At 44.6% G+C, this 14,150-nt stretch overlaps 1 protein-coding gene across 1 annotated transcript in view; it reads right to left on the reverse strand.

Moving 5' to 3' along the window:
• The window catches only part of phf2 (PHD finger protein 2), a 160,047-nt gene extending 150,625 nt beyond the window's left edge, over positions 1–9,422 (reverse strand). Inside the window, exon 1 of the mRNA XM_060910392.1 lies at positions 9,087–9,422. Coding sequence (XP_060766375.1) covers positions 9,087–9,184 — 98 coding nt within the window. The 5' untranslated portion in view covers positions 9,185–9,422. The remainder of the gene's footprint in view (positions 1–9,086) is intronic.
• Positions 9,423–14,150: the final 4,728 nt, after the last annotated feature.

Below are 14,150 nucleotides of genomic sequence, written 5' to 3' on the forward strand. Positions count from 1 at the left end.
CCCAGCAGACTGAGACGGGGGTGGGGGGAGCAATGATGTCATTCATTGCTACCTCAAAATACGAAGTCACACAACAAACAGGACCGTGCTAGGATGAGCTCGAAGGCCAAAAGCTGCAGAAATCTGTCTTACCCCGATGCAACCATTGGAAGACAACATGTCTGTGAAGGTTCTGAATTGCTAATAGTAGTCTTTGACGACAAATGGACTTGAGTTATGATCTTGAAAACGTTACAGCGTTCATTCAAAGAGCTTTGTCAGTTCTGTGAGGCTGAGTGGCCATACGGTACCACAAGCACTGGAATAACTGAGTGGTTAAGATCCTGTACTTGTGACCGAAAAGCTACGGATTTAAATCCCAGGAATGCTGTAGAATGACCCAAACACAAAGACTTGGAGGGTATCTGTATTCTGCCCCATTTCGTCACTTCGGATAAAATAACCAAATTCAAACCACAAAACTGATTTCAGATCAGCGATGCAGGCTACATCCACATCTGGTGCTGCACAAGAAACCCGATACACTGTTTTCCAAACCAGATCATTGGTTTACATAAGCAGTGATTCACAGCAAACTGAAGTTTGAGGACATGATCAGCTGCAAGCTGATGGAACTGAAGGGCACATCTCAGTGCTATAATTAGAGTCAACAAACAATTCTGCAGGTCTGGCAATAATAAAATCGGGGCAGATTTTTTTTTTTTTTTAAATCCATGAATAGTAACATGTAACATGGAGCAGTATGACTTATGAGTGGTTTTATTATGGGTTGTTTCACAATCAGGGTACGCAAGCTAAAAATCACATTTAACACTTATCTTCAATATCAAAAGGCTTGACTAAATAAACTTGGTTGTTTATTGTAGCCCTGTGATGGCTCTATTTACCATGCAAAAAAAAATTGTGAGAACGTTATTTTTGGTGAATGTATGGCAATATGTGTCATCTCATCTCATTATCTCTAGCCGCTTCATCCTGTTCCACAGGGTCGCAGGCAAGCTGGAGCCTATCCCAGCTGACTACGGGCGAAAGGCGGGGTACACCCTGGACAAGTCGCCAGGTCATCACAGGGCTGACACACAGACACAGACAACCATTCACACTCACATTCACACCTACGCTCAATTTAGAGTCACCAGTTAACCTAACCTGCATGTCTTTGGACTGTGGGGGAAACCGGAGCACCCGGAGGAAACCCACGCGGACACGGGGAGAACATGCAAACTCCACACAGAAAGGCCCTCGCCGGCCACGGGGCTCGAACCCGGACCTTCTTGCTGTGAGGCAACAGCGCTAACCACTACACCACCATGCCGCCCGCAATATGTGTCATATTTAGCAAAATTACTCGTGTCATTTAGAAAAAGTGCTTTTTTGACCACCGGTAGCTCCAAAAGGGATGCACTTAAATCATTCTTTATACCGTAAAACAAATATTTGGTTCCATATCATTGGAAACATAGTTAAGTTTTAATATTGAATGCCAGTAAGTTTTCAGACTATTTTGATCAAATTCGTATGTAATTGTGTCAAAAAAAAATGTCCTCTCCGAGACAGCTAATTTTTCAATATAAAATAACATATCTAAAATGATTATTTTCATCCTAAAATGTGGTCAAGATATTGGGACATAAATATTAGAGACAACTAACACAAAGCTTACAGACTTATGCCGCTTTTCCACTACCAATGCGGCTGAGTCGAGCTGAGCGGGGCTGTTGGAGTCGCATTTCGACTACAACCGCGCTGAACCGTGCTGGCTGGAAGTGGGTGGACACATTGGGTGGAGTTAGCGAAAGTGGGTGGACGTCACGTGATGTCGTTAGGCGGCGCAAACAGTGACATCAGTGACCTTTTAAGCGGTAGTCTCACGACCCGGATAGTAAACAATAAACATGGAGGACATGGAGTCGTTAGTGTTGCTGGTCTTGGTGCTGTGGCTTGTTGTCACTGACAACGCCGACAGATACTGGCAAGAGCGTATAGATGAGGCGAGGCGCATAAGGCTTCAGAAATTCTCGTAATTCGTAATTCTTCTTCTTCCGGGTTTACAGATCCCAGCGTGCTCGCGGGGCGTGTGAGCATGTGAGGACACTCCTCCTCACCAATCAGTGCACAGGGGAGTGTCTCCTCACGCCCCTAGCCCCACTCGGCTCGGTTTGGCTCGCTTCAGCCCCACTCCAAAACCATGCGAGTTTTGGGTGCTGAGTGAGGCTGAAGCGAGCTGAGTCGTGCTGCTCTGAGGTAGTCGAAACGCGAGCCGTGTCGGGCTGAAGTGAGCTGAAAAAGGGTAGTGGAAAAAGGCCATTATATTTAAAAGCACTATGGAAGTAGTGGATTCTGAATTGTCGAAAAAAATGTCCTCTCCGAGAATCACTTCATTTGTTTCTCCCATCTTATAGCAGATTACACAAAAATACCATACACACGTCAAAAAATTACCTGAAATCTGTTCTTTAACTCGTCCTTCACTTAAAAACTGGTACAAGAACCAGTTTGAATCAATTTGAATTTTGGACCCCTGTGACACAAACTTTGTACCCTGATTGTAAAACAACCCTTATTGGACATATGAAGCTTTGACATATCGGTCCTTGTGAACTGTATGAATCGTGGCAGATGTGAGCAAATAAATGTGTTATTTACCAGCTGGGAGGTCTGTATCGTGAAATACCGTGACCGAGGTCTTGAAAGTACTGAGCGAGGCCCTCTTGACCGAGGTCAGTATTCAAGGCCGATGTCACAGCATTTCACCATATGGACCGACCTTAAGCTGGTAAATAATAGATTTATTTTTTTCTTTACCAAATTCTAACAGAAAACGAGAGCGCCCGAAAGGGAAAACCAAGCCGAACCGCCATTTTGAATCCTCATTCACAGCTGTAATGCAAATTGCTTCCTCCTCAGTATACAAGTGCACTTCCATGGCAGGAAAAAAAAAAACAACTACATTTTGCCACCTACAGTGGGGCAAAAAAGTATTTAGTCAGTCACCAATTGTGCAAGTTCTCGCACTTAAAAAGATGAGAGATGCCTGTAATTTTCATCATAGTTATACCTCAACTATGAGAGACAAAATGAGAAAAAAAAATCCAGAAAATCACATTGTCTGATTTTTAAAGAATTTATTTGCAAATTATGGTGGAAAATAAGTATTTGGTCAATAACAAAAGTTCATCTCAATACTTTGTTATATACCCTTTGTTGGCAATGACAGAGGTCAAACGTTTTCTGTAAGTCTTCACAAGGTTTTCACACACTGTTGCTGGTATTTTGGCCCATTCCTCCATGCAGATCTCCTCTAGAGCAGTGATGTTTTGGGGCTGTCGCTGGGCAACACAGACTTTCAACTCCCTCCAAAGATTTTCTATGGGGTTGAGATCTGGAGACTGGCTAGGCCACTCCAGGACCTTGAAATGCTTCTTACGAAGCCACTCCTTCGTTGCCCGGGCAGTGTGTTTGGGATCATTGTCATGCTGAAAGACCCAGCCATGTTTCATCTTCAATGCCCTTGCTGATGGAAGGAGGTTTTCACTCAAAATCTCACGATACATGGCCCCATTCATTCTTTCCTTTACACGGATCAGTCGTCCTGGTCCCTTTGCAGAAAAACAGCCCCAAAGCATGATGTTTCCACCCCCATGCTTCACAGTAGGTATGGTGTTCTTTGGATGCAACTCAGCATTCTTTCTCCTCCAAACATGACAAGTTGAGTTTTTACCAAAAAGTTCTATTTTGGTTTCATCTGACCATATGACATTCTCCCAATCCTCTTCTGGATCATCCAAATGCTCTCTAGCAAACTTCAGATGGGCCTGGACATGTACTGGCTTAAGCAGGAGGACACGTCTGGCACTGCAGGATTTGAGTCCCTGGTGGCGTAGTGTGTTACTGATGGTAGCCTTTGTTACTTTGGTCCCAGCTCTCTGCAGGTCATTCACTAGGTCCCCCCGTGTGGTTCTGGGATTTTTGCTCACTGTTCTTGTGATCATTTTGACCCCACAGGGTGAGATCTTGTGTGGAGCCCCAGATCGAGGGAGATTATCAGTGGTCTTGTATGTCTTCCATTTTCTAATAATTGCTCCCACAGTTGATTTCTTCACACCAAGCTGCTTACCTATTGCAGATTCAGTCTTCCCAGCCTGGTGCAGGTCTACAATTTTGTTTCTGGTGTCCTTTGACAGCTTTTTGGTCTTGGCCATAGTGGAGTTTGGAGTGTGACTGTTTGAGGTTGTGGACAGGTGTCTTTTATACTGATAATAAGCTCAAACAGGTGCCATTAATACAGGTAACGAGTGGAGGACAGAGGAGCCTCTTAAAGAAGTTGTGACAGGTCTGTGAGAGCCAGAAATCTTGCTTGTTCGTAGGTGACCAAATACTTATTTTACCGAGAAAGTTACCAATTAATTCATTAAAAATCCTACAATGTGATTTCCTGGATTCTTTCCCCCCATTCTGTCTCTCATAGTTGAAGTGTACCTATGATGAAAATTACAGGCCTCACTCATCTTTTTAAGTGGGAGAACTTGCACAATTGGTGGCTGACTAAATACTTTTTTGCTCCACTGTATGAAGTCCCCCATTTATACAAATAGGAGTCATTCAGGATTCAGCCATGTTTTTGCTCAACCAAAGTTATACAGTATTATGACCTTTATATTGCATAAATAAAGCCATTTGGTGAAACTCTGAAGAAGAGATTGTACTGGTTTAAAGTTTTTACCTAACGTAATATTATGTATTAGGATAATATGGGGGCAGCACGGTGGTGTAGTGGTTAGCGCTGTTGCCTCACAGCAAGAAGGTCCGGGTTCGAGCCCCGTGGCCGGCGAGGGCCTTTCTGTGCGGAGTTTGCATGTTCTCCCCGTGTCCGCGTGGGTTTCCTCCGGGTGCTCCGGTTTCCCCCACAGTCCAAAGACATGCAGGTTAGGTTAACTGGTGACTCTAAATTGACCGTAGGTGTGAATGTGAGTGTGAATGGTTGTCTGTGTCTATGTGTCAGCCCTGTGATGACCTGGCGACTTGTCCAGGGTGTACCCTGCCTTTCGCCCGTAGTCAGCTGGGATAGGCTCCAGCTTGCCTCACCGACCCTGTAGAACAGGATAAAGCGGCTACAGATAATGAGATGAGGATAACATAGTCCAAAATGGGCCTCATTAACTAATAAGATCAAACTGTTAGCAAGTTAGAGATTTTTAGCTTTCTCCTGAAATGTTTTCTTTATTTTGTCTTCCTCAGGGTAGTAAAACTTGCTTTCGCTGTGAACACTGTCGTTATCACTATCCATGCTGTAAAATTAATGCTATTTTGAATCCTCATTCACAGCTGTAATGCAAATGGCTTCCTCCTCGGTATACAAGTGCACTTCCATGGCAGGAAAAAAAAAAAAAACTACATGTTGCCACCTATGTAGTCCCCTATTTATACAAATAGGAGTCATTCAGGATTCAGCCATGTTTTTGCTCGGCGTTAGCAAGTTAAAGGTTTTTAGTTTTCTCCTGAAATGTTTTCTTTTATTTCTTCTTCCTCAGGGTAGTAAAACTCACTTTCGCTGTGAACACTGTTGTTATTGCTATCCATGCTGTAAAATTAATGGTATTTTCCTGAGAAATATTGGCAAAAATGTATAAGATTTTTGATAATCTTATAAATAAATCTTATTAAAAAAAAGATTAATGTTGACAAAAAAATTCTACTATGTTTTTTGTTGTTGTGAACAAGCAAGTCACCAGAAGTCCGTAACTGGGGCCCGTACCGTAGGATACGAACCCACTCGCCAGCCAATCAGAGCGCAGGATTTGATGGAAACCGCACTGTGAAAAAAGTGGATTATTTACTCCGTCGTCTTTTTTTCCACCAAAAAGCCTTTGTAAGAGAAACTAATGAACAGTTATTCCATGAAACCGAGTAGTACCTGAGCTGTAACCAACGAGGCACCGTGTACGACGAGATTGAGTGGAATAACTGTTTTATTCTATCCACATTCACTGGATTTTGAGTAAAACAGAGCATTTTATTTTTAGATTTTTGCAAATTTGATAAATAAAAACTTTATACAAAATGTCCGACAAAATCATTTCCGCTTAGAATGTAAACAAACCGGCGAAATGACAAGAGCAATTTGTGAAAAATGCGATAATAATTCTCAAAAAATAAAAAAATATGTTCTTTTATTCCATATTTTGTTGCTTTTTTTGGAGGTGGTGTAGCGGTTAGCACTGTCGCCTCACAACAAGAAGGTTCTGGGTTCGAGCCCAGTGACCAATGAGGGCCTTTCTGTGCGGAGTTTGCATGTTCTCCCCGTGTCCGTGTGGGTTTCCTCCGGGTGCTCTGGTTTCCTCCGCAGTCCAAAGACATGCAGGTTAGGCTAATTGGTGGCTCTAAATTGACCGTAGGTGTGAATGGTTGTTTGTGTCAGCCCTGCGATGACCTGGTGACTTGTCCAGGGTGTACCCTGCCTCTCGCTCATAGTCAGCTGGGATAGGCTCCAGCTTGCCTGCGACCCTGGACAGGATAAGCGGTTATGGATAATGGAGGTTTCTTTTTTGTATTCTCTGGGGTTTCGTTTTCGAATGAAGTTTTTATTTCATCCTCGGTTGGTTCAGCAACACGCTTCGCCATTTTGTTTTTCTCTACTCACAGTATATGAGCTGACAGCCTAGTAGTAGAGTAGCCAATCGGAGTGCACGATTGCTCATATCCAGTGAATGTGGATAGAATGAAAGTAGACAGACTAGACAGATATTGTCTAGTAAAAAGGACAGATGACAACACAAAGTTTGTTTGGGTTTTTTTTTTTTTTGGTAATCAGATTAAATATGAAATGAACCCAGTAGTTCATTAAAGACTCGAGGAAATCAAAAAGTTAGACGTCACCACTCCTGATTGGAGAAATATAAAAGCATTGGGAGTTTGCAAGTTCAAAGCTCCATGATGTCACAGCTATCTGTGGCTAAGAGCCAAGGGAGCAAAACTGGCCAAGCTCACTTAGTGGGCAGGGAGGCATACTCTAGCTGCTGTCAGTCACATCGACACTAGCCAATCGTGGAAGCTTGTGAGCTCATGAATGCCTACGACAGCACGTAGCTCTTTCCTCGGAGTGTGTTACGATACCCTGACACAGCATGAGCAGCAGTTTGAAAAATATACGGTTGTTTTTGGATGATAGCGGAGAGCTGGATATTGGTTTTGAATTTATAGGTGACCGATTTCAGGGGAGAATTTTTACACCACAAATTCAACTATATTTGCATGTGTGTGTGTGTGTGTGTGTGTGTGTATAAAACAGAAAATAGTTTTAGCCATCCTATCTAATATCACAATCAGCCATCAGATGATTCATATCATAAGATGAATGAGTTACATATCAATCACACACACACGCATTTTATATATATATATATATATATATATATATATATATATATATATACACACAGAGATTCCTACTTTAAGACATAAGTGTTCATTAAAGTTTAGCTGCACATCCAGGGAGTGAACACAACACGATAATCTAAATTCAACACTGTTGTTCACACGTTAGTACTAATAAGTAAGACTGACACTAGGCATGAAACAACATTGGAGGTGTTCGTTCAACACGCTTAATGTTTCGTCAACACTGCAGGTGTCAGTGCAACACATGAAAAGCATAAAACAGATAAAAGCTTAACATGCACTGAAGACAAAGCGATCTGACCTTTGCCAGGATCAGACTACATGATATTTTTGCCTCTCTCTCTCTCAGAATGTCTAATCTGCAATGGCGACTAATCATAGTGCCAGAAACTCTTACTGTGAAAATGTCAAAATCATAGTAGCTGTCAGAATAGGCAAAAAATAAATAAATAAATAAATAAATAAATATCTGACATGCTAGACTTTTCATTTTCGGGGCGTTCTTCACAAATTTGTTGGCCATGACATAATCAGGCTGAACTCGTGTAGTCTGATCTCAGCATTGTACAGTATGTCCATCACCGGTGTGCCTGGAGAGACAGTAAAAATACTGAACGTGTGACGAAAGACCAGGATCGGGACAGATCCCGGAAAGATTCAGCCACTTTCCAGCAGACATGTAGGATATTACGCTGCATCATGTAAAAGTACACACACACACACAGCTCAGACCCAGGCCATTGTCTGACCAGCACAATGTGTCACGTGAATCCATGGAGGTGTCTTTATCAGAGGCGTCTCAGAATAAGGTGAATCAAAATCTCGAGATTACACAGCAAGCCCTTCGAGCAGTAAGTATTGACTCCCCCTGCCACCACCCAGTTCATAATTTCTCCAAGTACAAAAGCACAATCCAGGGTTTCTAAAAGATGATTTTACACACACACACACACACACACGTCCTCTTGGAGTTAAAACAGGCGCGTAAATGTCTGTCAACGAGCTGGAACTCTCCACATGCTCTTACAGGAGAACCTCAGCGGGCTTGCTTCATCCAAACGTACTACATAATGGGTGAAATGGGTTCCCACCCAGATAGTAAAGTGATGAATAAAGCAGATCTATATGATCCGATCCGATCCATGAAGCTGTGTGTGAGAGACAGAAAGAGCCCGACAGAGCGGCTGTAGAGCGACAGTAGAGCTGTGAATGTGTGCAAAAAAAAATAACAATAAATAAATCCCTCGCACAACTCGCCTATTATTCCTCCAGCACCAAGCAGGCGATCTCGGAGTGAAAAGTACCATAGAAACACCCCAGGGCAGGTTTACACCATGATATCGAAGGACCGAAAATGAAATAACCGAAGCTCCAGCACGCAGCTGCTCTCCGAGTCGCTTCAACAACAGACCCAGAGCGCACAACAAACAAACAAACAAACAAACAATAATAACACAGGACGAGTAAGAAGGAGAAATAGTGTTAGGAGGGAAGAAAACGCTGAGCAGAAGGAGGAAAAGAATATGTCTCAAAGAAGACAGCAAAGCGAAACTCCGCCTTCTTCTTCTTCAAGCGGCCTTTTGAGTGAAGCCAGGCGCAGGGCTGTTTATTTACTCACCGCGCGACTAAAAGGGCGAAACAGAGGCAATGAGGAAATGCTGAAAAACAAAACAAATAAATCCGTTTACCTGCCGTGAAACCAGTCCTTACAGGCATCGCACTCGATCATGAACTGGGTTACGTCGTACGGTAATCTGCAGATGCAATACACTGGTACAGTCGCCATGTTAGCTCAGTTCCCCACAGCGGCGGAGGGAGAGAGAGAGAGAGAGAGAGAGAGAGAGACGGCGGAAGCCAACCGACACGGCGCGATGAAGACCGTCAGCACGCTCGCGCCTCCGCTGCACATGCGTTCATACCCGAGCAGATCCGGAATCACGCGCACACACGGGCTGAAGGGTTCCGCGCGCGCATCGCAGCGTTTCCTGAAGCGCAGCGAGTCCGGTGTGCATGCCCCCTGCCGACTACACACTACTGTAGTGGCAACGCAACGCATAAGACAATGTAGCTATGTTTTCCTGATGATCTGGCGCAGGCGGGCTGACACTGCGGCGCCTTGCGGGAGGTTTTCGAGCCCCAGATCTCCCCGCGAGCGGCTGCACTGAGTGCGGGCTTCATCACCGGAGAAAACGGCCACCGAGCTCACCGTCTCTGCTCAGTGACGGGGAAACCAAACGCGCGACACACTCAAATAAATAAATATATATATATATAGAAGGTCCTGGGTTCGAGCCTGCGTGTTCTCCTCGCTTTTTGGCCATACTGATCCTGTACGCAGGCAGGGTACAGCATGGACAAGTCGCCAGGTCATCACAGGGCTGACACAGACAACCATACACCTCGCTCGAACCCGGACCTTCTTGCTGTGAGGCGACAGCGCTGACCACTATACCACCGTGCCGCCCTGTGTAGTACTTGTTTGCATCAGTTTAATGGTTAGCAAGAAGGTCCTGGGTTCGATACGGGCCTTTCTGTGTGGAGTTTGCATGTTCTCCTTGCTTTTTGGCTAGACTGATCCTGTTCTACAAGGTCGCAGGCGGGGTACACCCTGGACAAGTCGCCAGGTCATCACAGGGCTGACACAGACAACCATTCACACTCATGGTCAATTTAGAGTCACCAGTTAACCTAACCTGCATGTCTTTGGACTGTGGGGGAAACCCACGCGGACAACACGCAAACTCCGCACAGAAAGGCCCTCGCCGGCCACGGGGCTCGAACCCGGACCTTCTTGCTGTGAGGCGACAGCACTAACCACTACACCACCATGCCGCCCCGTGTAGTATTTGTTTGCATCAGTTTAATGGTGGAGTGGTTAGCACGGTCGCCTCACAGCAAGAAGGTCCTGGGTTCGAGCCCGGCAGCCGATAGGGGCCTTTCTGTGTGGAGTTTGCATGTTCTCCTCGCTTTTTGGCTATACTGATCCTGTTCTACAAGGTCGCAGGCGGGGTACACCCTGGACAAGTCACCAGGTCATCACAGGGCTGACACAGACAACCATTCACACTCACGGTCAATTTAGAGTCACCAGTTAACCTAACCTGCATGTCTTTGGACTGTGGGGGAAACCGGAGCACCCGGAGGAAACCCACGCAGACACGGGGAGAACATGCAAACTCCACACAGAAAGGCCCTCACCGGCCACGGGGCTCGAACCCGGACCTTCTTGCTGTGAGGCGACCGCGCTAACCACTACACCACCGTGCCGCCCCGTGTAGTATTTGTATCAGTTTAATGGTGGAGTGGTTAGCACGGTCGCCTCACAGCAAGAAGGTCCTGGGTTCGAGCCCAGCAGCTGATAGGGCCCTTTCTGTGTGGAGTTTGCATGGCTAACATTATCTACTGATCCTGTTCTACAGGGTCGCAGGCAAGCTGGAGCCTAGCCCAGGCAGGGTACACCCTGGACAAGTCGCCAGGTCATCGCAGGGCTGACACAGACGACCATTCACACTCATTCACACCTACGGTCAATTTAGAGTCACCAGTTCACCTAACCTGCATGTCTTCGGACTGTTGGGGAAACCGGAGCACCCGGAGGAAACCTACGCGGACACAGGGAGAACATGCAAACTCCACACAGAAAGGCCCTCGCTGGCCACGGGGCTCGAACCCAGACCTTTTTGCCATGAGGTGACAGCGCTAACCACCACCGTGCCGCCCCGGCTAAGATCAAGTGTAGTATTTGTTTTTATCAGTTTAATGGTGTAGTGGTTAGCACGGTCGCCTCATACCGTAGCAAGAAGGTTACGGGTTCGAACCCAGCAGCCGGTGAGGGCCTTTCTGTGTGGAGTTTGCATGTTCTGCCTGTGTCTGCGTAGGTTTCCCTCACAATCCAAAGACTTGCAGTTAGGTTGACCTTGAGCAAGGTACCGAACCCCTGACTGCTCCCCGGGTGCTGTGTGTGGCTGCCTACTGCTCTGGGTGTGTGTGTGTGTTCACTGCTTCAGATGGGTTAAATGCAGAGGATGAATTTCACTGTGCTTGAAGTGTGCGTGTGACAAATAAAGGTTTCTTCTTCTTCTCCTCGTGGGTTTCCCTCACAGTCCAAAGACATGCAGGTGGTGTAGTGGTTAGCACGGTCACCTCACAGCAAGAAGGTCCGGGTTATCCCATGCAGGGAGCAAGCTGGAGATGGTCCCAGCTGACCACGGGCGAGAGGCAGGGTACACCCTGGACAAGTCGCCAGCTCATCGCAGGGCTGACACCCACACAGACAGACAGACACAACCAACCATTTACACTCACGGTCAATTTAGAGCCACTAATTAACCTAACCTGCTGTTGGATTATGGGAGGAAACCCACCCAGACATGCAAACTCCACACAGAAAGGCCCTCGTCGACCGCTGGGTTCAAACCCAGAATCTTCTTGCTGTGAGGCGACAGTGCTAACCACTACACCACCGTACCGCCCAGAAATCCAGTATCTCAGATTATTAGAATATTTCCTAAGATCAAAAAAAAAAAAAAAGATTTACAATAATGTCCAACTTCTGAAAAGCATGTTCATTTCTACACTCAATAGAAGAAGTTTTATTCATCACACAGTTGTGAAATTCCTCTCTGCATTTAACCCATCTGAAACAGTGAAAACACACACAGACCCAGAGCAGTGGGCATACTGTCCTAACCGCATGTCTTTGAACTGTCGGGGAAACCCATACAAGGCAAGGCAAGGCAAGTTTATTTATATAGCACATTTCATACACAGTGGCAGTTCAATGTGCTTTACAGAAGTAAAAGCAAAACAGTAAACAATAGAGAATAAAATTACATAAAATAAATGGGAAAAAATATAATAAGAATTAAACAATAGTAGAAATAAAATCAAATGAAGTAGAAGTTCAAATAGGGGGAGAAAAAAAACAGCAGAATAAAATAGAATAAAAGTTAAGTAAAATTTGAAACATGCAGAGACTGTAAAAGTAAAGATTATAAAACATGTAAAGAAGACAATATTAATAATTTAGCAGAAAGCATCTGAAAACAGCTTGGTCTTTAACCTAGATTTGAAGCTGCCAACAGCAGGAGCATTTTTAATGTCCTCTGGCAGTTGGTTCCATAGCTGCACTGCATAGTAGCTAAAAGCTGCTTCACCATACTTTGTTTTAACAACTGGTTTTAAGAGTAAATTTTTCTGCTGCGATCTGGTAGATCTGATTGGGTTAGGCCGCTGCAACATATCAGAGAGGTAATTGGGCCCTGTACCATTTAAAGATTTGTACACCAGCAGCAATGCTTTAAAGTCAATTCTGTAGCTTACTGGAAGCCAGTGAAGGGACTTTAGAATTGGAGTAATGTGCTCTGTTCTTTTTGTTCGTGTGAGAACCCTAGCCGCTGCATTTTGAACCAGCTGAAGTCGTTTGATGGTCTTTTTTGGCAGGCCTGTGAAAAGGCCATTGCAGTAATCAACCCTACTAGAGATGAAGACGTGTATCAGTTTTTCCAGATCATTTTTTGACATAAGTCCTCTTAGTTTGGAAATGTTTTTTAGGTGATAAAATGCCGTTTTAGTGATGGCTTTCATGTGACTGTCAAAGTTCAGCTCGCTGTCAATGAAAACACCAAGATTTTTAACCATTTCTTTAGTTTTAATCCCCTTTGTGTCAAGAATAGTGGTAATCCTGAGTCTTTCATCTTTTTTTCCAAATAGAATTACTTCTGTTTTATCCGAGTTCAGCTGAAGAAAATTTTGTGCCATCCAGTTGTTGATTTGATCGATACACTGGTAGAGACATTCAAGGGGGGCATAATCATTAGGTGATAAAGCAAAATAAATTTGGGTGTCATCTGCATAGCAGTGATGCAAGATTGAATTGTTATTGATAATTTGCCCAAGTGGGAGCATATAAAGGTTGAAAAGTAGGAACAGACTCCACACAGAAAGGCTCCCGCTGGCTGCTGGGCTTGAACCCAGAACCTTCTTACTGTGTGGTGACCGTCCCACCCTATACTTGGTTGGGGCGCCTTTACCATGAATTACTGTATCAGTGCAGCGTGGTATGGAGGCGATCAGCCATCATGAGAAATGCCATGTGTGGTGCAAACCCATCACCCTGAGAACACCATTTGTATAGTGAAGCATGGTGGTGGCATCATCACGCTGTGGGGATATTTTTCATCTGCAGGGACAGGAAAGATGGATGGCACTAAATACCGGGCAATTTGGGAAGAAAACCTGTTTGAGTCAGCCACAGGTGTGAGACTGGGAAGAAGGTTCATGTTCCAGCAGGACAATGACCCTAAACATACTGCGAAAGCTACACTAGAGTGGTTTAAAGGGGAACTGAAGTCATTTTTAAATTTGCTTTATTAAGTGTTATTCAATTACATTTTCGGTTTTAGTGACCTATATCGTGACCAGTATTGGCAACTAATTGCAATTAAATTTTATACTTACCAGCCTATTCGGATTTTAGCCGTGTTGAATTTAGTTCGTTTGGTCCACGGCAGGCGTCGCTTATCCGCGCGATCTTCATGAGACTTGTGCGAGACTTTGAAACGTGAAGCGTCGGCCAGGTGTCCGTGCCGCTATTTTGAAAACTGTTTTCCAAATGAAATATTGCACAAAAGCGAGTTTAAATGACGATTACTGCCTACTTTTTCAAACTTTCCTGATTGCTATCAAAACAAACAAAACTTCCAGTTTGATTACATCAGCATTCGCAAGAGAGCGCGCGCACGTGTCTTTTG

This window comes from Neoarius graeffei, chromosome 26 (assembly GCF_027579695.1).
Source record: "Neoarius graeffei isolate fNeoGra1 chromosome 26, fNeoGra1.pri, whole genome shotgun sequence".
NCBI lineage: Eukaryota > Metazoa > Chordata > Actinopteri > Siluriformes > Ariidae > Neoarius > Neoarius graeffei.